The sequence below is a fragment of the Ixodes scapularis genome, unplaced genomic scaffold (assembly GCF_016920785.2).
Source record: "Ixodes scapularis isolate PalLabHiFi unplaced genomic scaffold, ASM1692078v2 PGA_scaffold12__126_contigs__length_90152505, whole genome shotgun sequence".
In the NCBI taxonomy this organism is placed as follows: domain Eukaryota; kingdom Metazoa; phylum Arthropoda; class Arachnida; order Ixodida; family Ixodidae; genus Ixodes; species Ixodes scapularis.
The window spans coordinates 5,594,756-5,615,962 of NW_024609838.1; the positions used below are offsets into that span (position 1 = coordinate 5,594,756).

Consider the following 21,207-nt stretch of genomic DNA (forward strand, 5'->3'; position numbering starts at 1 on the left):
TGTGCGTCATTGAGTTAAATGTTTGAAACGTGCAAGAAACGTGACACATTTTGTTTTGCAAATAATATTTAATAAAGCATACTTAAGTATAAGAAAGTATACATCGTTAAACAGAAAAGTTTTCGAAAACAAAATATTCTATTTTTTTTTCAAACTTGGCAAGCCTGCGGCGTTGGCGGCGCTCCTGGCATTTCGTTTTTCAGCGTGGTTGTTGTGGTTGTCGTAGTTTCATGCCATTCATGGTTTCATGGTTTCATTCTCATGCGATCACGGCAATCACGGTTTCAGTTGTGTGTTGTGTTGTGTGAATGTTGTGCGTCGAGTCCTGCGCTCTACTTGAGGTGTGCACTGATGAAGTACTTTCTATGTTCCCCGAGATCATCACTTGTGCCGTGTTTTTCGTGGTTTTGAAGTGTTCGCGCTTCGTGCATTGCATGCCCTTAGTGCCTTGGTTCGTACGATCGTTCAATGAACCCTCGAATGTTACAGGTCATGTGCCGATCCAGTTTGTCACTTTAAATTCCCAAGATGTGTGACGATCGGTGCATTTTTGTCGTGCCAAAGAAGGGTCGACGATGCAGGATGCGAGCGCTGGCCGGTCATGACTATTGCGGCGAACACGTCTTGAGGTGCGACCTGAAAAACGTAAGCTTTTCCGTTTCTGCTGTACCAGACTTAGTAAAACAAAGATCGCGCGTACGATTTCACCCGCAGAGCACCGGTCACGATCGCATAACCTGTCCTCTGGACGCTACACAGTAAGCTCAGATCTCGCTTCAGAATTGAGACCGGTTCACACATTGGCGTTTGAGTGCGACCGACTGCGGTGCAAGTGTTTGTGACTGCTTGCGACGAAAGAACACACTAGCGCCATCTAACGGGCACACCTGGGACCCTTCAGATCTGCCTATAACGGGACTGAACGTTTTCCAGTATTTGCGAGGTCACATCTATGTACAATCTATGGGATAAGGTAACGTTGCCAGAAGAATTACTAGCCTACAGTGAAAGAACTATGCGTAAACAATGAAAAAATATATTAAAATCGCATGTGTGCTGGGGCTACTCAATAGATGGTGCCAGCATTTATGTCGTCGTAAGCAGGTAAAAGCGGTTGAAGCGTACTCGATCACAATGAAACGTGAATGTGTAAACCAGCCTTTACCGCATGTAACGAATGCCAATGTTTACACTTTTTTATCGTTGAAACCCTGTAGCACTTGCTCGGCCGCACTGCTGAGTAAGCACCTGAAAAAATGCAACGCAAAAGCCAAGGAAGCTCACGTAAGTTCTTCGTCTTGTTCTACAGGTGCAGCAAATGTTTAATATTAAAGTCGATTACCAAGAGTAACCAACCTGAGACTCTTTTCATTGCAGGAATACTTTGTAAGGAACATCAACTCCGGTCTCCCGAAACCTGAAGGCTCCCAAAACTCTACCAAGGTGAGCTCTGATGCATAGCTATTTCAGTTCCCCAACGGTCACTAACCTCAGAGTTTCAGAGCACAGCTCTTAGGCGCCCGTTTCCGGCTTGAACGGCGTTGGTGTCGCCGTCGCGGTTGGCATAATTGCGCGTAACCCTCGTAACCCTCGTGAGGGTTATGAGGATAACTCTCACAAGGGTTACAAGGGTTAGTCTCACAAGGGTTATAGGGTAACTCTTGTGATCGTCGTGAGAGTTACTCTAATGAAGGTTACACCCCTAAGGTCGTGTGACCCCCCACTGAGGTCACGTGAACCCCCCTCCACCCCCCTCCCCCCCGAGGTCACGTGACCTCAGGGAGTCACCTATCCCTCAGCACCTTACTATCCTATCCCTTAGTACCCTTCCCCTCCTCCTCCTCAAGAGCTGTGCTCTAATCCGGCACTACAGGGAGTTGCAAACGGCTTTCATTTTTTTTAGAGCGCAGCTCTTAGGGGCCCGTTCCCGGCTTGAGCGGCGTCGGCGTAACCAAGGTCACCCCAAGGTCACGTGATCCCCAAGATTACCACGAGGTCACGTGACCCCTCTTCTAGGGTCACGTGGCCCACAAGGTTACGTGACACCCAAAGTCACGTGACACCCAAAGTCACGTGACTCCCCTTGAGGTCACATGACGACCCCCCCTCCCCGAAGTAACGTGACACCCCCCCCCCCGAGGTCACATGACCTCCCCGATGAGGTCATCGTCACTGATAACGTCACCGGCATCCGCATCGTCATCATCACTGATGACGTCATCAGTGAAGGCACTGATGACCTCACCGGAATCCGCATCGTCATCATCACTGATGACGTCATCAGTGACGTTACTGATGACGTCACCGGCATTGGCATCGTCATCATCACGGATGACGTCATCAGTGACGTCACTGATGACGTCACCGACATCCGCATCGTCATCGTCATCATCGCTGATGACGTCATCGGAGTCCGCATCGTCATCGTCACTGATGACGTCATCAGTGACGTCACAGATGACATCGGCATCGTCACGTGCCCCCCTAGGTAACGTGACCCCCCCCCCAGGTCACTTCACCCCCCCCCCAGTACCCTTCCCTCCTCCTCCTCAAGAGCTGCGCTCTAATTCGGTGTTACAGGGAGTTGTAGACGGCTTTCTCTTTTTATGGAACACCTATATAAAATATAAAAAAGAGGACCGTCCAGCCTAATGTATACGTCAAGTACCTTTTCTAATATACGTTTTTTTTTTTTCTAATTGAAGTTCATTATGTAAACCCGGTTCGCCGGTTTTTGCCTTATTTGCCTAGCTGTTTCTCAAGGATGTGAGTGATGAAGAACTGCTGGCCACCATCGAGAAACTGGAAAGAATTTCTGAAGGTGAGCTGCAAGAGAACTTTATCATTTTCAACGGTGGAGAGTTTGGAAGAAAATTGCCACGTTTGGAAAATTGCCATGTTTGATAGTGTGTTCTTGCTCCATACAATGTGAAATATGTCAGTTTGCTCACATCACATCTGTGAAATGTGCTACGTAACACAGCTTTTTTTTTTTTCTTTCTTTCTTTCTGTACTTAAAGAGCAGTGATTGTGACATGTTGCTGCTGTAGGGTATCTCATATTCATTTTGGTAATTAGGCAAAAGCCATTATTAAAGCCAAAATTAGGCAAATTTGCCAACATTAGGCAAAAGCCAATTATTAAGAGACTGGAATTCTAAACCGTTTCTTCCGAGTTCCCTCAAGCTTCTCCCCCTCCTCTCCCAAATGCAGGTGTCTGGGGAGTGTTCCTTAAGGCCCGTTCACACTCTTGCGACCGAGAGAGACCAGACCGGTTTTTAAGCCTCTTGCGATCTCTTAGGACTAGCTCCGCTGCAGCGCATCCAGTCCTAAGAAGTCACAAAACCCTTAAAAACCGGTCTGGTCTCTCTCAGTCGTACTTGGTCGCAACAGTGTGAATGGCGCTTTATTTTCACCTCAAGAACTGAATTACCATATTTTCTGGGCTATAGTTCGCACACTATATGTGTTTAAAAGTTGAAATTTTAGGCTGGGCAATCTACTTATGCGTGCAGACTATACAGGATTTTCGTTTTTCAATATTGTTGATTATGACGAGACGAATTTTGTGAATGAAAGACTATGTTAAAGGGACACTGACACCCCCCAAAATTTTTTTTTAATTTTTTGCCAGGCGCTTCATTATGGTGTCGGAGGACTACCCAATTAATATTTTGCAACAGAGTAGCGTATTTTTTTAATAAAACCAAAAGACGCAACTGCTCGAAACCGAAACCGAAACCCGACGGAGGTCGGAGAAGTGGAGAGAAGAGAGTGAGTGGCGGAAGTCACGTGGCTACACCCGACCGTGTGTTTTTTTTTTTTTTTTTTTTCTCTTCTTCTTCCCGGTAGCAGACGACATGCGGCGTATGGGAACTGCTCGCCGTGGGATTCTTTTGCAGTTATGTATGTTCCGCTCGTTGTTCTGTACTCCAAGATGAGTTGTTTTGTATATTGAGGGGTTGGAGATGAGTAGTGAGTGCCCGTGGTGAATCTTGATCGGCTCCGAAAAGAATACACCCAAGATGTTGCGTGAAGAGCTGGCTCACATGTCCCGCGTCCGAAACAGAAGTGGCATTGTGCGACAGAGTTTCCGAAAGATCAACGGGATCGGGACCAATGGCTGGCTGCAATTCCTGTAGACCATTTACGGGCACCTCGGAAAGCGGACGCTACCTGATTTATATGCTCCTTGCATTTTGTGGAAAGTGATTACATTGAGTTCGCAGGTGTCAAAAAGGAAATCCCATACCATTTAATTCAGCGACGTGCCGTTTACAACATTTGTTTCTTATATTTCTTTTTTGTTTGTTTCTTCAGTAATAATTGTAAAAAAAAAAACAGAAATGTAAATATCAAAAAATATTTGAAAAAAAAAAAAAAAAAAAAAAAATTCGTTTAACGGGGGATCGAACCCGGTCCTACCGCGTGTGAAGGGGACGTCTTTCCCACTGAGCTACTGGGGCATACCGAAACTGCTGTATCTCTTTCCTTAGTAATACTTCAGCCGATAAACTGTAAGTTGGAAAGTTTTCTGCCGATTTTCCTCTAGCAAAAGCACTCCCGGGTCGAAGTCGGGATGCACCACGCATTGGCGACATTCTCACCTAGTAAAGAAATCGTACGCGTGCATATTCAACTCGAAGTAGACACGTCGCGCTTGACGTTTGCGCGAGCGATGTCTTCAACCTCAAGAAGGGAGCGACGGCTCGGCGACGTCTTCGTGCAAATCAGCTTGGTGGTCGGGCGTGTCGTACGGGATGAATACCAATTCTTTTGACCAGTCCCAAATTTCTCTTTTAAAGGCAGACAAAATTCGCCGGTACCGCGAACGACAGTTCTGAAATAGAGGTCCCACGCCCGTCGTCCGCTGCCATCGCCGTCCCCGCGAGTCCCACGATACGCGAAACGACGCACGCACAGAATGTTTCCGGTTGTCTGTGGAACTTTTTTTTTCAATCAACGTATTTGCAGCTTTTTAGAAGCCGCAAAAAATGGGTTTCATATTTTTTTCTATTTTTAATATTGAGTGTGTGCCTTCAGTGACCCACGACTTTGATTAAATTTGGTGGTCGCATCGATACCTTAGAAAACGGTCCGTGACCGCGAAAAAGAGAGTGAGCGAGACTCGAACCGGCCAGTTCTTGATCGGCGGTTTTCGGGCGGAAAGAAACCGAATTTCGAGCCGCAAATTCTGTTCTGGGTAGTTGAGCTCTCATATGTCACGTACAACTAAAAACCTCGGCGAGCATAAATACCCTGTCAGTGTCCCTTTAATGATGATTTATGTATATTATAGGCTTCTCTGCGAGCTAAAACAACAGACATTTGTCGAGATGTGCCGTCTATGAGAAGATTTTCATGTCAACTAAGCACCAGGTGCGGACTGCAGGCCGGAAAGTATGGTAGTACAAATTTGGCTCCTCATGTAGCTTCAATGATTTTCCCTTCAGTTGGCGAGTTAGGATACTTGTATTTGCGCTTAAGATCAGCCATCTGTTGTTTTACAAAAACTGGGCTGTTTCAAACGCAAGGATTCCTGCTTCTTCTCTCTGACAATCGAATTATGTGAGATGTACCTTGTGCAGTGCGTGAGGTACTGAATTTACTCGAATGTAAGTTGGGTCGCAAATGCAGGTCAGTTCCTATAATGGAAAACGCGCCGAACAAGACAGAAATGTATTCAAATGTGGGTCGACTTTTATTTTTAACATGATGGAAGGGAAGGAAATTCCTAGAAACATTTATTTCACATTGTCCATAGTCGTCCCACTTCCAGAGACGTGTGCCTCCAAGCCTTAGCATGCATGTCGAACTTCACCGCGTTGCACCGGTGCTCTTGTGTGAAGCATCCCCACTTCGTACTGGGGCGCATGCATTGAGCTTTACTGCTTCTCACAAGCGTGCTCGGTGAAGTAGCCTGCCCAGGGGAGCGTCTCTGTTAGCCAAATGGGGTGGGAAAGCTCGCTCGCTATTAGTATAAATTGACGTCCTCTGGCAACACATATAGGTTGACCCTTATTTGTAAGCAATTTCCGCAGAAGTAGAAGGTCGACTTATATTCCAAGAAATACGGCGTGCACGAAACTTGACCCAGCTAATGCGGGGCAATGGCTCGGCATGTCATCGGCTGGTGCGTTTGGTGCCTTGTCCCATCCTTGCATCAAAAGTGGTCCCAAAGTGTCAACAAATGACGTCGCAAAAGCTGGCGTGTCATGTTGTCGGACGTTGCGATGCTGACAGTTGTTCCTACAAGTTCCGGCCAAAAGTATTGGGCAACGCTAGCGTCGCTTTTGCGGCGTCCTAACTCTCTGCCGCTGAAATTTTTGTGGACTCAAGCTGGTGAGCAACCCACACCAGAACAGGTGTCTGTCGCTTCCACCCCAGCTGCTGCAACACCGCCAGGGCAATAAGTAGCGTGGCATTCGTATAACATAGTTGAGCAGAAATGGAGGGACCACATTTGAGGACAGAGAAGTGTTCGTGGCACCATAGTGCTAGCTTGTGCGTGTTAAGTGCTTCCAGAGACTGATGCCTCACCTTCACCACAACCGTGTCGCAGCACGGATGTCCAACCATTTCGAGTAATTGTTTTGTTTTCATTTTGGGGTCGTCGCACCGACAGCCCTTGCAGATCGGCCGGAGACGTACGTGGGGCTTCACGAAGGCCTGTCTGCCGAGCTGGACGAGCTCTCGGACTGTGCGGTCGCCCAGAAACACTTGAGGCAGAAGGCAGCGCTGCTTGGCTTAGCCGAGAGTCGTGGCCTCCTCGGCGGACAGGCCTGCTACGTTGAATTCGGGGCTGGCAGAGGTACGTCTTTCTCTCTACTGCGCGAGCCATGACTGGTGCAATAGATGGGTGAATGGCAGGTGTTTTTTTTTAATCGGGCGGTAACTTGCGCCACCTAGCCAAACTCTTTTTTTTTATTCAGGTAAAATTATGTTTATGCTAATTTATCAGATTTAGCCTTATCCTCCCCTTGATTTTAGTTACTATTTCTCTAATCTTGTTTTACTGGGCTCCACTTCATCAAAACATTTTGTTGTATTGTTCTCATAGAATCCTATCCCCTGCGGAAGTCAGCCTTCTCGCATTGTGTCCTTTACATTCTATGATGACATGCTCTGGCATTTCAATTTCCTCCCTGCACATAATGCACCTTGTATCCATATATCGCATATTGTACCTTTCTCAAGAATGAGTGCCATCTTGGGGGTTGTATGCAAACTACAAATGAGGGGCAGCAGAACGTGCCTCCACCTGCCAGTGTATATTGGCATTGTGCCATTGTATCAGCTTGCATTGCTTTTTATGCCCCCCTACTACCAATGGCAAAAAAATATAATTGTCAAGAAAGATGAAATATTAGCAGAAATAAGTGCTGACAATTTCAGTCGTGCGAGGCGGTGCTCTCCGAATATGACAAAAAAACAAATCTAGGGTTAGGGGAGAGGGTGTAGGCATGCGCGGAGGCCTGTTGGAAAAAGGTCCATAGTGTTGTCTGGGAATATGCTTGCTACATGTTTCAGCCATAAAACTAAAATTTGCTAAAGAAAACAATATACAGGCAAGCTTGTGAACTTTCCTCATCACTGCTGGAAGTGCTGTGCCAATTTCGCCACGACTGAAGGTCTTAACTGCATTTTGCGCCAAAATGCCATTTTTCTGAGAATGGTACCACACCTGCGCCGAGTAAGCTTCGACATAAATAACAAAAGAAAAATATTTAGTTATTGGTTGACTTTAATATTTAGAGAAGTAGAAGGAAAGGAAAACTGCAAATACGTATTTCACTGCGTCTGTGCTTACCGTATAGTTTGTCTCACCTTAGGTCAACGTTACTAAAACACTAAGTTGGGAAACTCCCATAGAGACAGCCCTAAAAATATGGCCCCAATCTGTCTCCGAGCATCGAGTTAATGACGAACACAACGCCACCATTTCTCCCGCAGCGGCCACTCGAGCAACTGCACGTGACTTCTATTTTTGGCTTTGACAGGGGTGAACCCCCGTCTCCCCGGCGGACGCGCTGCGTCGAACTACCGAAGTTAAAATGCACCTAGGTCGGGACGCGCTACCTGAAAGGCCCGCTGAGGCATGGTTTTATAAAAACAATATTAATTGTTCCGCAAAACCTTGCGAACTAAAGATGAAAAAAACATCACGCGCCCATCATTTGGTACTAAACTCCAATAAACTTAATACAAAAAGAGTCTTTTCCGTTTGTTTTTACGCAAAAAGAGGCTTTCAAAAAGCTCAAGGTGATTACAGTACAGACAAACGATAAAGAGTGGCGCTGTTGTCGCATTTAGCTCGGTCTCGGTGGACGCCAGCGGCCCAGGTTTCGACGGCGAGTTTCCCAACTGAGTGTTTTAGTAACGTTGCCTTAGGTCAAAGCACAGTCGAAGGCTTGAACACATGACCATGAACCAGGGTGTAAGATAGACAGGTGGGGAAACGGCCCATAGAAGTAAACATAGAAGCCTACCGCAGCGCTGTGACCGGATTGTGTACTCGTCTGCTTGCGGGTACCCCCGATTTGCGACAGATGGCGCTGCGGCGAGAGGAAAAAACTCAGAATTGGATTTGCGTGGAACTATATGGGAGACTGCGCAAAATAAACCGAGAGCACGACAGTCTTTCATTAAAAATCCACAAAAAACCATCTCCGTCAGTTTAGCCGGTCGCCATCGGTCGCCCACCCGGAGTGAGAGTTCGCGGTGCTCCACATAGATGGCGCCACAGGAAAAGAGAAAACCGAGGGGGACACAATGCGGTCACTCATTTGGCTCTCGTTTTCCCACCTGTCTATCTTGCACCCTGCCATGAACACACATTAAAAGTGCACGCCACAGAGCCTTCGCTGCACTTGATTGGTCTAGCCAATGAAAGAACACGTATAGGAATATGACAAATGCCGTGACGTGGCGCTTTTACACTGTTTGATTAGTTTCACTGGTTCGTAGCGTCAACTGCGCTTTAACTTAAAAAAAACACTGCTATAAAAAAAGTTTTAATTTATTTCGGACACATTGGTTTTTCTTAATTTTTCCACGAAAGAAAAAATATTTTGCGCAATATTTACGTTATACGCTATTTAGGTGGTGGTCACGGCCCAATCTAAACCTGGCCCACAGATCAGTGGCCCTGCCCATTGCTACTGGATTGGCTTGGCCGCTCGGCCGAACACGCTTCAAAGTCTTGTCTCCTTTTCGCGACATCCGGTGTCCAGTCTGGCATCTGACACCGCCTGCTAGTCATGCAAGCAGACGCGCGGCAGCCTTTGGCTTCGTCTGCTATTTCACCACTGACCATCATCGTCTGCAATGCCTATAAGATGCGGACATGGAAGCTGTGCATCGGCGCCCATTTTTGTCTTTGTCTATCTGGTATTTTTCCCCCAGTCTAAAAGAATTCTACAACACTCGCAAGACCTGATTATGAAAGCAGGGGTCTAGCATTTCATCATGTGCGAGCAATGGTCCAACACAAGCGTCTGTTAATGTTAGGCAAAAAGCAGACGAGGGGACGAAATAAAGCAACAAAATGAATGTGCAGTCATTTCAGCTTTGATATCCTTGTTTTTTTTCGCACGGAGTCCACAAACAAGGTGAGTGAGCATCATGACTTGCACAATTATAACGTAACCTAGAAATATTCACTTTGGCAGGCCAGGTACACTGCAAAACTCGAGATCTACTCGCCTTTCAAGTGAACTGACTGGAACATACCCAGACAAACGTGATGTGAGCTGAACGCCCAATTGCATCCAGCCGAATGGCTCGCTAACTCTTACCTGTGTAGCTATCTTCTCGGTATTGAAACTATGGTTGCAATCATGACGGTGGCACGATTCACAGTGCAGCGGGGCCGCTTTTATGGGAACCAACATCTTTATTCAACACCAACAAACGCGAACCAACAAATCAAGCCAGATTGAGCAACATAGTTGACGTTGGACGCTAGAGTTCGGACAGTCTCGCTACGAAAACAAGCACCCACTCAACTCTTTCGAAGGCACATACTGGCGATAGTTGTTCGTTTCAAACTACTACATCGATTGAGGAGATCTTCCTCTGAACACTTGAGCAAATGCAAAACGACTCGCACACTTAAAAAATAGACGAGTTCGACGAGCTGCGCTCATTGAGCTGTACTCCGCAGACGCCGGCAGCCATGTTTATCATCGCTTCACATGAATGCGTAAAAGGCAATCTTGGGATATTTTTGAAAACAATCATGACTATCGAAATTAGTTTCTGAAACCTAGAAAAATTCCCGATTAAAATACTGTTACGGCACGGAGATACAATTTTATTTACAATCAACATTTCACACATCATCTCTCCAGCCAATGAGAGATGTAAGCAGCTTGTAAACTTGGGGCGGGGCTTAGCAAGCTGCAGTGTCCACCTTCTCCACCTAAATTTTGCGTCTAACAACGTAAGTGTTGCTGAAAGAATTTTTTTTTTTTGTGATAATTTTTTTAATCATGTGTTCCATGTATACATTTTAGAAATAAGGTTAAACAAAAATTTCTCATCAACCACGCCGGCCAGTTATGTGCTGCCCAGTGCATCGCCGACATGAACTAAATTTCCAGACGACGTCGCCGATGTAAGGTGCTAAAAGTGGCGAGTAAACTTTAAAAAATGGCAAGATGGCAGCTACTACGATAAGACAGGATCATGGTCTTGTACTCCTCCTGATTAGATCACTTGATTATTGTGTCTGCCACATGCCTCCGTGCCGTGGCCAGTTTTGGGCACTTGTGCCGCTTGTGTCCACCTCTGCCGCCTCTGATCAGAGCACGCGCGTCGAGCTTCGCTGCTCTGCATCGCACTGCTAGGAGCAGCAGCTGACATGGGGGAGTGCCTGGGTTTATTTATTTATTTATTTATTTATTCATTCCCTCAGGGCCCGAAGGCATTATAGAGGGGAGTGGACACACACATCTAATTGCACACAAAGACAAACAGTAATTAGGCGGGTAAGCATAAAAATCCAAAAACAGAACATTGTTAAAACAGAACGCTGTCAACCAAAATCCAAGAAATATTCGCAAAGTGCAGCTTTGAATCCGGCATTCTCGGCTATGCTGGCAACAGGTGCGGGAAGGCGATTCCAGTCCAGTGATGTCATGGGTATGAAAGACTGATGAAAGCTTGAGGTGCGACACTGAGGGATGCCAACTTTATTTTGATGGTCGAGACGTGATGAGACGTATGATGGTTGTGTTAACAGATGCTGACGAAGATTTGCATTGTGGTGGTAAATTTTATGAAATAAACATAGACGAGATATTTTTCTACGTAGGGAGGGGTCAGACAAGTTTAGGGTAGTTTTCATTGCTGTTACGCTAGATGTGCGATGATAGTTATGCAGTATGAAACAAACAGAACGGTTTTGAGCAGCTTCTAATGATAATGCAAGCGTTATACCGGGGTCCCAGATAGCGGAAGAATACTCAAGTTTGCTGCGGACCAATGATTTGTAAAGAAGTAGTTTTAAGGACAGTGGGGCAAGAGAGAAGTTCCTTTTTAGAAAGCCCAACATGCGGTTAGCGTTTTTAATTATATACTCAATATGAATGTTCCATGAGAGGTTGTTAGTGATATGAACACCAAGATATTTAAATGAGGACACGGATTCCAGCTCAACAGTTCTTATATGGTACGAGGGACAGGTGTTATTTTGACGTGATACTCTCATGGATTTGCACTTGTTAATATTGAGCTCCATTTGCCATTTATCACACCAACGAGAAATATTGTAAAGGTCAGACTGGAGTGCAGGAACGTCAAAATCGTTAGTTACTTCAGAATAAATGATACAATCGTCTGCGAAGAGACCAACTGAGGATGAGATATGCGAAGGAAGGTCATTGATATATATTAAAAACAAAAGAAGGCCGAGTACTGAACCCTGGGGGACACCAGAAGTCACAGGAGAGGAATGCGAGTTAATGCCATTAACATGAACAAATTGAGAACGGTTAGTTAAAAAGGCGTTGATCCAAGTCAAAACATGAGAGTCAATGTTCAGTTTACTGAGTTTATACAAAAGGAGCCTATGTGAAACCTTGTCAAATGCCTTAGAGAGATTTAAAAAATGCAGTCAACCTGAGATGAACGATCGAGGCAAGCGTGAAGGTTATGCGTAAGTGTTAATAGCTGAGTTTCGCATGAGAACAGTTTTCTAAAGCCATGTTGAGCAGGAGAAAAGAATGTATGGGAATTAAGAAAATTAACGAGATGCAAATAGATTATGTGCTCTAAAATTTTGCAAGGGACACTTGTTAAGGAAATTGTAGCATGACAGGCAAATTGTAGCATGACAGGCTCAGAAATTATGCTCATTATTATTACAGGTCTACTTTCTTTTTCTTGATCGTAGATTGACCTACTTTTAAAAAGCTGTGCCAAGAAAAAAAAAAAAAAAGTGGCTCTATATTTCAAGAAATATGGATGGTTCCTGTGCAGCTGTCGATCGAAAGAGCAGCCAACTTTGACTCAACTCTGGTTCCAACGCAGCTAAAGAGTAGTGTCATATTTAGGGTGCAGTGGTAGGCTTTCTTAATATTTGTGGGTGGTTGTATTTGAAGTTTAAAATATTAAAGTCTTGAGTTTGGTAGGTTCATAAAACTTGGGGTAAGCATTTTCATTGATACCCGTGTTAGCAGATATGCTGGTTTTCGCTGGCATTTTACGGAAATTATATTTACGGGCTAAATAAACTACCGAGTGTAAAAGGGGTAGGGGAGTGAGGCTTGATCCGAACTGAAGTGTTGCGCTGTGATAATTTTCTAATCATTTTTTTAAATACCCGTTGGAACCTACTCTGGCCAGAGTTTCGTTTATTAAAAGGAAGCTCACTGTTCCTTTAGCACCCTTTTTATTCTTATTACAAAAGATAATAAGTAATATGCTCCAGTATCAAAAGGAAACCCTCAGTCATTATCAAAGACTAACTCGTTTAGCGACACTTTTTTTATTTTCATGTTGTGTGCTAACAGATGTTGGCATCTGCTCCAGAAACGTCAATGGCTGCTCTGAACCGATGCGCAGCGCAAGTTCGTCTGCTTCTTTTGCAGGGGTTGTGGTGATGTCAGAACGCAGAGCTCTGATTGACTCTTATTGAAGGATAGTGGGCACACCTCAAGGCAGCTTGCTTTGAGATCTTCCCACTATCCTTCAATAAGAACCAATCGGAGCTCAGTACTCTTACGTCGACACAACCCCTGCAAAAAGAAGCAGACGAACTTGCGCTCCGCATATTTTCGCCTGCTACAAAACCTGCTCCAATGCCGCTTTCATCACTGCATGTTAGAAACACGAGACTTACAAACACAAAAAAGGACGGTCTGTGTGCGTTATTCGCCTCTGTGTTTTCTGGTCTCGAGTTTTTAAAGTGTTGTAAGGTTCGGTGTTCACTTCTGAGTTCTTTTAAAGGATCTATGCTGGTACGGTACCACATCGTAATGGTGCACTAGGGCCATACTTGATTTATATTAATTTTTTTCTTTCCAGGGCGTCTGTCTTATTGGCTGGCCAAAATCCTCTCTGGGAAAGGATGCCGCTTTCTCCTAGTCGATCGGGCGTCGTCTCGACATAAGGTACTTGTCAGTTTTTTTCTCCGTGACTGATGAAAGTGCAGAAACTATGTTCGTAAAGTGTATGCACTTTTATTTCTGCAACGAAAGGGGTTGGAGAGAGGTGTGCTTACGTTTAAGGCAGAGTAATTAAACTTGCCTACAAACATGTCTTTTTTCTAAATCTCGTCATATTAAACTAGGGTGGTGCTTAGAATCGCATGGATATGGAGGTCTTTCTTTTTATCCAAATACACTCTGTAGTATTTACACGCTTTTAGCATATGCCAGCAGCAGCATAGTATAGCAGTTCACAGGTGGTCGTGCAATATTTTTTTTCTCGGGGACGGAGAAAAGAGGGCCGAGAAACAAAGATCAAAAGAAACACGGTCGAATTGCCTCTTCTCCAAAAAATGCCAAGCCATTTACAAAACTTAGAAGGTCGCCTGCTTGCTGGGCGACGCCTTCATTGCAGCAAACTTCGCATTTCAGTTTGAGAACAAGATACGCAGGGAGGAGCAGGAGAACAGCTCGGAAATTCGGAGGTTACAGATTGACATTGAGCACCTTTGCCTAGGTGAGTTACGATTGCCTTACGTGTCAGCTCCATCCCTAAACAAAATTCATCTCGTTATCTGCTTTCTGAAACCCTTGAATTTTCTTCTTTTTTTTTTTTCTTTTTCGGTCAGGAATAAAAGAGGGTAAAAGAACAAAAAACAGACGTCATATTATCAGAAAAAGTACTTTAATATTGCAAACTTACACGAGCTAAATTTATTTAACAACGAAGTGCAATTCAAGATGCGGCACGATCATCGTGCGACTTAGTCCAATGTTATGCGAAGAAAAGATTACTTCTAAAGTGACTGCTAAATTTCTTTTCATACGTAGTAATCAAGTAATTTAATCACATGCTTTTGGGTGCAGTAACTGTATGTATGTGCAGCCATTTACCTGTTTTTTGCAACTGGTACAGGACCACAAGAAACACTAGAGTTTTGATTTTCATTAGTTTTATTCTGCAAGTAGTCAGCATTGGAGTCAGTTCCGTATTAGCCAGCGGTAGTCTTGAACAAATACTGGTTTTAATGGGGTGTTTCAATCCTGCAGGTAACGTCGACCTTGTGAAAGTACATGAGGGACGTCTAGTCGGGCTCTGCAAACACTTGTGTGGAGAAGCCACAGGTATCCAAATTACTGAACGTTTCAGCTCTATTGTGTGTCTAGGTGTTTCTTATTTTGTAAAATGGGTTGCCTGCATCGCTATTGGTTGAGTTTCAGATAATAGCAGGGAGACGTCTTTACGGATCATCTTAGTTTGATTCTCTGATTCGGCTTCGAGGTTTTAGGCTGACTTTGTCTATTAACTGCACGAAACACTGCCGCTAAACATGTTTAAGTATAAAGTCACTCGCCTTTTACTGCAAGGAGTTGGGCCTGGACTTTTGTTTTGAAATTAATTCTTGGTAAATAAATCGTCCTATTCAACTTTCCCAATGCAGTTCTCACCTTTGAAACATTTGCTACTGAAATTTTACCCCATCTTCTGCTGTCTTCGTGTAAAGCTATGCTTTGATTCACCAAGTGGTGACATGCAGCCCCATTTCATGTCGGAATGACATTCTGGGAAACACTGGTGCGGAACTGACCACTTGCTTTTGTGTCCACAGATTTTGCCATTCGCTGCCTCGTTGAGACGACGGCAAAAACATCCGACTCGGGTGCTGCCACGTCTGCGTAAGTCTGCCTCATGTCGAGTTTGTTTCCTGTTTCTCTCCTGCATGACAAAATGCTTGTCGTGTGACTTTTTTTGGAGCTTGAAGACGAGTATGAAGGACGAAGGCAAGGAATCCAAAAGTAACAGTTCCTCCTGAAGTCAATGTTCAATCACTTTTGCCATTGAGCAATTGAGTGATCACTCCAAATGATGTTGGATTGATTATAACAATTTACTTTATTCGGTAACACGAGCACTGCATGGGGCAGTTTGCATAAGCTTGACGTCAGTGTTACACATCAAACCGAAAAACCTAAATCTGTTCCACGCGTGCGCACTCTCCACCACACTATGCCACCAGTTTTTATAGTTGTTTCGGTGGCTGGCTTTCCACTCTTCTGGAAAAGCAAGGAAAGCCGTGAATCACGCATTCGGGCTCTTGATCCATCCTGCATCTTCTGCAAGACGGATCCGGAAACTAAGTGAAATCTATGGCCGAGATGTAGGCTAACCCGGACGCACGTTGGACCTGTCCAACTTGACAAGTTGTTTTGGCGTAACATCCACGAGTGATTTCGAACGGCCGTTTGCAGACTGCAGGGTTTGCTGATGGCCGTCTGCTGCCACCATCGCTGCCGGTGGGCTTCCTTTGTGGGCCGGCCCTTCCTGGAACAGGTCGGGGTGTCGGAACGAGACTTCGAGTTGCTCACGTGCCTCGCCGGATGGGCCACTTGCGCGGCAAGGGGTGCGTGGTTACTCTGTCCGTACTCCCCACTGTCTTCATTGTCATTAAGTTGGTAGGGACCATGAAACAAGAGCAGGGGTGGAGAACCCTACGGTCCGTTTTTTCTGTGCAGTCGCATCATTGTGACGTTGCCACAACTTCCATGGGACGCATCCAGTGTAGCTGGATGCACTATGAAAAATAAGACTATAGTAAAACCTCGTTATAACGAAGTTGAAGGAGCGGTCGTAATTATTTCGTTATAACCATTAGTTTGTTATAGCCCATGTCCATTTCTTCCCACTATTAGCAAGCAAGGGGAATTATGATTGCTTTGTTATATCCATTAGTTTGTTATATCCCGTTTTGTTATAACGAGGTTTTACTGTAGATCCTAATTATGGGAGTCTTTTTTTATTCATTTTTTTTTTTATTTTGCTCCCATTTTAGCTTGCCTTTGTTCCACGATCTGTGAGAAACGACTGAGTGTATTTTCCGCTAACAAGGGGTTATCTTCTTTTCGTCGGTAGCTTTCACACTTGCACTCGTAGTGCCACGCGCATGTGGGACCAGCAGTTTGAAGGAAAAAGAAGAGTCGAGGAGGAAAAAACACGAGAGCCTCGTTTGTGTTTTGTTTGAAAAAAGCAGCGTGAATTAACAATAAACTTACCTATATATACACAGGGTGTGAGGTAAACAAGAAATTAAAGAAGGTTACAAATCTCTGTAATGCGAAATCAGAACGCAGCTCTTGCAGAGGAGGACGGAAGGGTATGCCCCTACTCCTTCTCCATACCCTCTCCCCCCCTCCTTTCTTCCTCCCCCTCCATACCCTCCCCTCCTCCTTCATACTCTCCCTCCTCCCACAGTTTCCCCACTAAATTTTGCTAAAAAATTGATGCCACATGACCTCAACACCAATGAAGTTTCTTCGCTCATTTTAGCGGGGAAAATAGCATCACATGACTTAGTGTCACATTACCTATGACCAAATTCAGTTTCTCCGCTCGATATAGAGGGAAAATTGATGCAACGTGACCTTAACACCAATTCAATTCCCTGCTAATTTAATTGGTGCTTAGGCGATTTGTCAAAGTCTCCGCAAAATCTGGCGGAGAAACTTAATATATCCGCTGAATCTAGCGGAGAAATTGAATTTCCCCGTTAAATTTAGTAGGAACTGAATTGGTGTTGAGTGACGTGACGTCAATTTTCCCGCTAAATTTAGCGCAATTACGCAGTCTTCCGGTTGGCTTTTCTTTTTGCTTGTTTTTGAGGACCCACAGTGAGTAGCGAGCTCTTTAAAAGTCTCCCCGCCAAGTGCCGATTGTAGTAGTACCTTCTGAAGTTTACTTATACGGGACGACATGCCTTCCTGATTTTTAGGTGGAAAGAAAGAGCACTTGTTCCTCAAAGAAATGACGAATCTGCTGAAGGCATCGTGGGCGCATCTTCAGGATTACCTAGTTAACTAGTCTGGTCCATATACCTGAAAACAACTTAACCTACAAATCCCTAAACACATTCAGCTACTTCGTGAACGGCAAGGCTACGGCAACGGGTACCTAGCTCCCCCAGGCGCCGAAGTTAAGCGCTGAGCTTCCCCAAAAAGGTTTCCGAGCCGGCTCTTAGTTTTAGCAGACAATCTTTCAAAAGTTCTTTTATTGCGCTTCTTTTGGCGCGACGCAAGTCTCTGTAATGAACAATTTTCTAGTGTTTTGACTTGCTTGTCACATTGCGCCATCTGTTGGCGACACCTATGATCGGTTGCGGCGTTGGCGTCCCTCGTCTTGAGTCAGTACAAATAACTTCAGTTGTGACATTTTGTTTGTGTCAGTACGCGTCGGAAACTGAGATGCAGGACGCTGGGGTATTTCTGGAACGTAGCTCTCTCGTAATTGCTCGCTAGAACCAAGAGCCGTCGTGCACCGACCCAAACACAAGGGAAGCATAGGAGAACTGGAAGTATTTCTCTCCCCTTGTCATGGCGACAGCACACCCTGTACAGTATATTCTAAGCACCAGCTAACTAAATTCCGAGAATTGTCTCATCCCTGTAGCAAGTATCCGAAGCTTTTGTTCAGGGAAAGAGAGGCATCCTCAATTGCCACCAGGTTTTTCGTGGCTACCAACACCATAGAACGTGGGAAACTAAGCAAGTGTCCCAGTTTTCCTTCTTATTAATCTCGTACATGGACAATTCTTGCAGAGGCACGCTCCAATGCACAAGCCAACGAAGACAATCTTTCAGACTCGCCGGAGGTTGCCGTAAACAGGTGAGTTCCCCCTCGTGACGACAGCGTAACACCGAGCACCTTTAGAATGTGGTCTCCCAAATAAGTGATTGCTTAGTTGGAAGCCAACTAGCCAATCATTTTTTTTCTGGCGGTTGCTGTGGCATTGCCATGGCCACCAAAATCTGGAAAATTGCATAGTGGCATTAAGCTTGAGGGCACCATGCACACAAGGTGTCAGGAACATGAAGACTACACAGATATACAGTTGGATTACTCTTGTTTGTTTTTTTTTTTCTCATTCTTGTTTTTTTTTGTTTTTTTTTTGGGGGGGAGGGCACCATTTTTTATAGATTTACCTAGTATTCATGTTTTTGTTTTGGTAAACATCCGAAGGTGGGGAGCCTTAGGTGTAGTAGCCAATTCAAAAAGTAATTTCTCGCCCGCCTGGAATCGTAGGTACGTGCGGATGAACCTGTCCATTGAGCGCCGAGAGGAGATAGGCTGTCGCTGCAAGCTTCTTTTGGACATCGCCCGGATACGCTGCCTGGCTACAGCGGGCCTGGACGCACGTCTGGTCTACTTCGTCGACCGCAGCGTCACTCCCGAGAACGTCGCCATCGTCGCTGTCCCCCGAACACCACCCCCCTGTTGACGTCTTTTTTTACGACTTGAGTAGACTATCGTTGACTCGAGGCTTGTTCGCACTCTTGCGACGGATTACAACCATGTGCCTTAAAGCCACCTGAAATATTTTACGACGAGAGAGCACACTGACAACATCTGTTGGGAAGCCGTGAAACACTTTCAGTTTTTGTATTTCTTTTATCTCGCAAATAGTGAAAAACCTTCGCTCTAGTAAAATGCAGTTCTGGGGTTACCTCATGATGGCGTCAGTGTGCCAGCGTATTCTCTCGTGAGAAATTGCAACAACTTTGCCGTAAGCAGATCGTGAAGCAGACGCAAGTGCATGAATGGGCTTTTAGTCTCGAAGAGATCGGTCGGTTCTGTTTCGAGTGGTCAGTCATGACGGACGGTCATAAAAGTTGCCGCTCTAACTCTTCACCAGAAAGCTCTGAAAATAAAAGTGCAGCATGTTTCTCTATGGAGGATGAACTTTTGCATTGCAACGTGCAACGCCCTGGAGAGTTTCTGCTCTCTTGTAGCCCACATCTGCTGCGCACATTAACAGACAGATATAGAAGGAAATTAATCGCCCGAATTACTCTCTCTTTCAACTTCAACGGTTAATCGTTCCTATTGCATACACATTCACAGCGCACAGAAACATCCAGTGATATGGACTGCTGAGCCATTTGTGCCAAACTATGCCGAAGTGCTTGCCTTGCTACGTTTCGCAGAGCTGCGAGGAATGTGCGCTGTTTTCTAGATTCTGGTGCGAGTGTACATTGCCGGATCGTTGCAGTAGACGTGTGCGAGTTTTCAAAACTTGCAACTGCAACGTCGAATAGTGTACTACTCATCATTCAGTCCTGCGTACACCAACTCAAGGTTTTCCTCTCCCTTGTTCACACTCAACATTTCAGCTGCCGTGCACCTTTTTATCCCCCTGCCTGGTAGGGCTGTAATCCTTCACTCTCCCATCTCCCTTGAACTTGCGGGCGGTTCTCGTTGTGCCCCTATATATGTGAACGAGAAGTAACGCAAAAGTAATGTGCGTTACTTTTGATCGGTAACAGTGGTGGGTTCATTTTATTTTGAGGTAGCAAAGGTCAATAATTTGTTCCTTTTATTTCCGAGTAACGATCGGAACGTGTTTCATTATTTTTTTTCTGTAACGCCTACAACACTATTAAAAAAAAAAAAAAAACGAAGCCATTTTTGTTTTAGTATGGTGGGGCTTTCATGAACAAAAAGGTGTTAAAATTGCAGTCATTATTTTTTTCCGCGTTGTTTTCACTCCTTGGTCGTGCCCTTTTTGAATAAATATAAATCTAAGTTATTGTGTTGCGAGACTTGAAAAATTAGAATAGGGGTAACAAATCATGTCTTTTTTTATTATTTTTTATACACTGTGCTTATTTCTTTTCTTTGCAATTCACAAACTGTTTGGTCATCTAACATCTAATACATTTGGTTGGAATATTTCTTTAGTATAGTATTTATTTTTGTAAATCCTATGTCCATAGTACTGTTCGGATGTCATATACAAATTAACCTTCAGCTTCATCATCATCTCTTCCAAGCATATTCTTGTACCTTCACCAGGAAAAGCAACCTCTTACTGGTGCGATACTTTCGTTTAACCGCGTCTTTTTTTTCTATTCGGGGTTCGAGGCAGCCGATTCGGGACAAAACACCGTGGCCCGAAAAGCGGGACCTGTCCCGCCTAAATCGGGACGTCTGGTCACCAGTTGAACTGGGACCAGTTTCAACTCCTACATTTCTTGACCTCACCATCTTCGTCGAGAACCGCAGCTTTAAAACGTCTGTTCAGTTAAAACGTTTGCCATCCCAAACACCAAATCGACTCCGTCCCATTTTCCCAATTTCTCCGCGTTCAACACTTTTTGCAGCGACGTTGACGATTTCTATAATGAGGCCCTCTATATGTCCACAATTTTTCTGAACCGGGGATATCCTTGCCCCGTTCTTGACAAAGCGTTAGACCGCGTTTCGCACATCCCCCCTTCAACGCCCCTTTGTCTCCACCGAGACACAAAAAAACCCACCAATCCACTCGTCCTGACATATACCACACTCCTTGCCCTAAACCAGCGCAGACCTAGGTCACCCATCAGCTCTATTTTTTTTTTTTCTTTTTATAGTGGCCACTGTTACCCTTCTAAACAGATTTCTGAAGCCCCAACGAACGCCTTGCCTGCCGCCACTTCTTAAAGTTCCAATCTCTCTTGGTGAAAAGATGAAAAAGCCGTCTTCCGTCTGCTGCCCCTAAATCCCCAACACGATACTCACCCGG

The 21,207-nt window shown here is 44.9% G+C and overlaps 1 protein-coding gene across 1 annotated transcript; it reads left to right on the forward strand.

The window, feature by feature from the left end:
- Window positions 1–243: 243 nt before the first annotated feature.
- Window positions 244–19,378, forward strand: LOC8052986 (tRNA:m(4)X modification enzyme TRM13 homolog). The gene is given in 15 exon segments (XM_029986976.4): window positions 244–341; window positions 490–645; window positions 715–758; window positions 1,218–1,284; window positions 1,378–1,443; window positions 2,752–2,821; window positions 6,625–6,810; window positions 13,530–13,615; window positions 14,084–14,168; window positions 14,702–14,776; window positions 15,262–15,328; window positions 15,902–15,996; window positions 15,999–16,053; window positions 18,242–18,308; window positions 18,726–19,378. Coding segments are annotated over 14 exon segments (1,296 nt in total). The 5' UTR covers window positions 244–341; window positions 490–528; the 3' UTR covers window positions 18,942–19,378.
- Window positions 19,379–21,207: the final 1,829 nt, after the last annotated feature.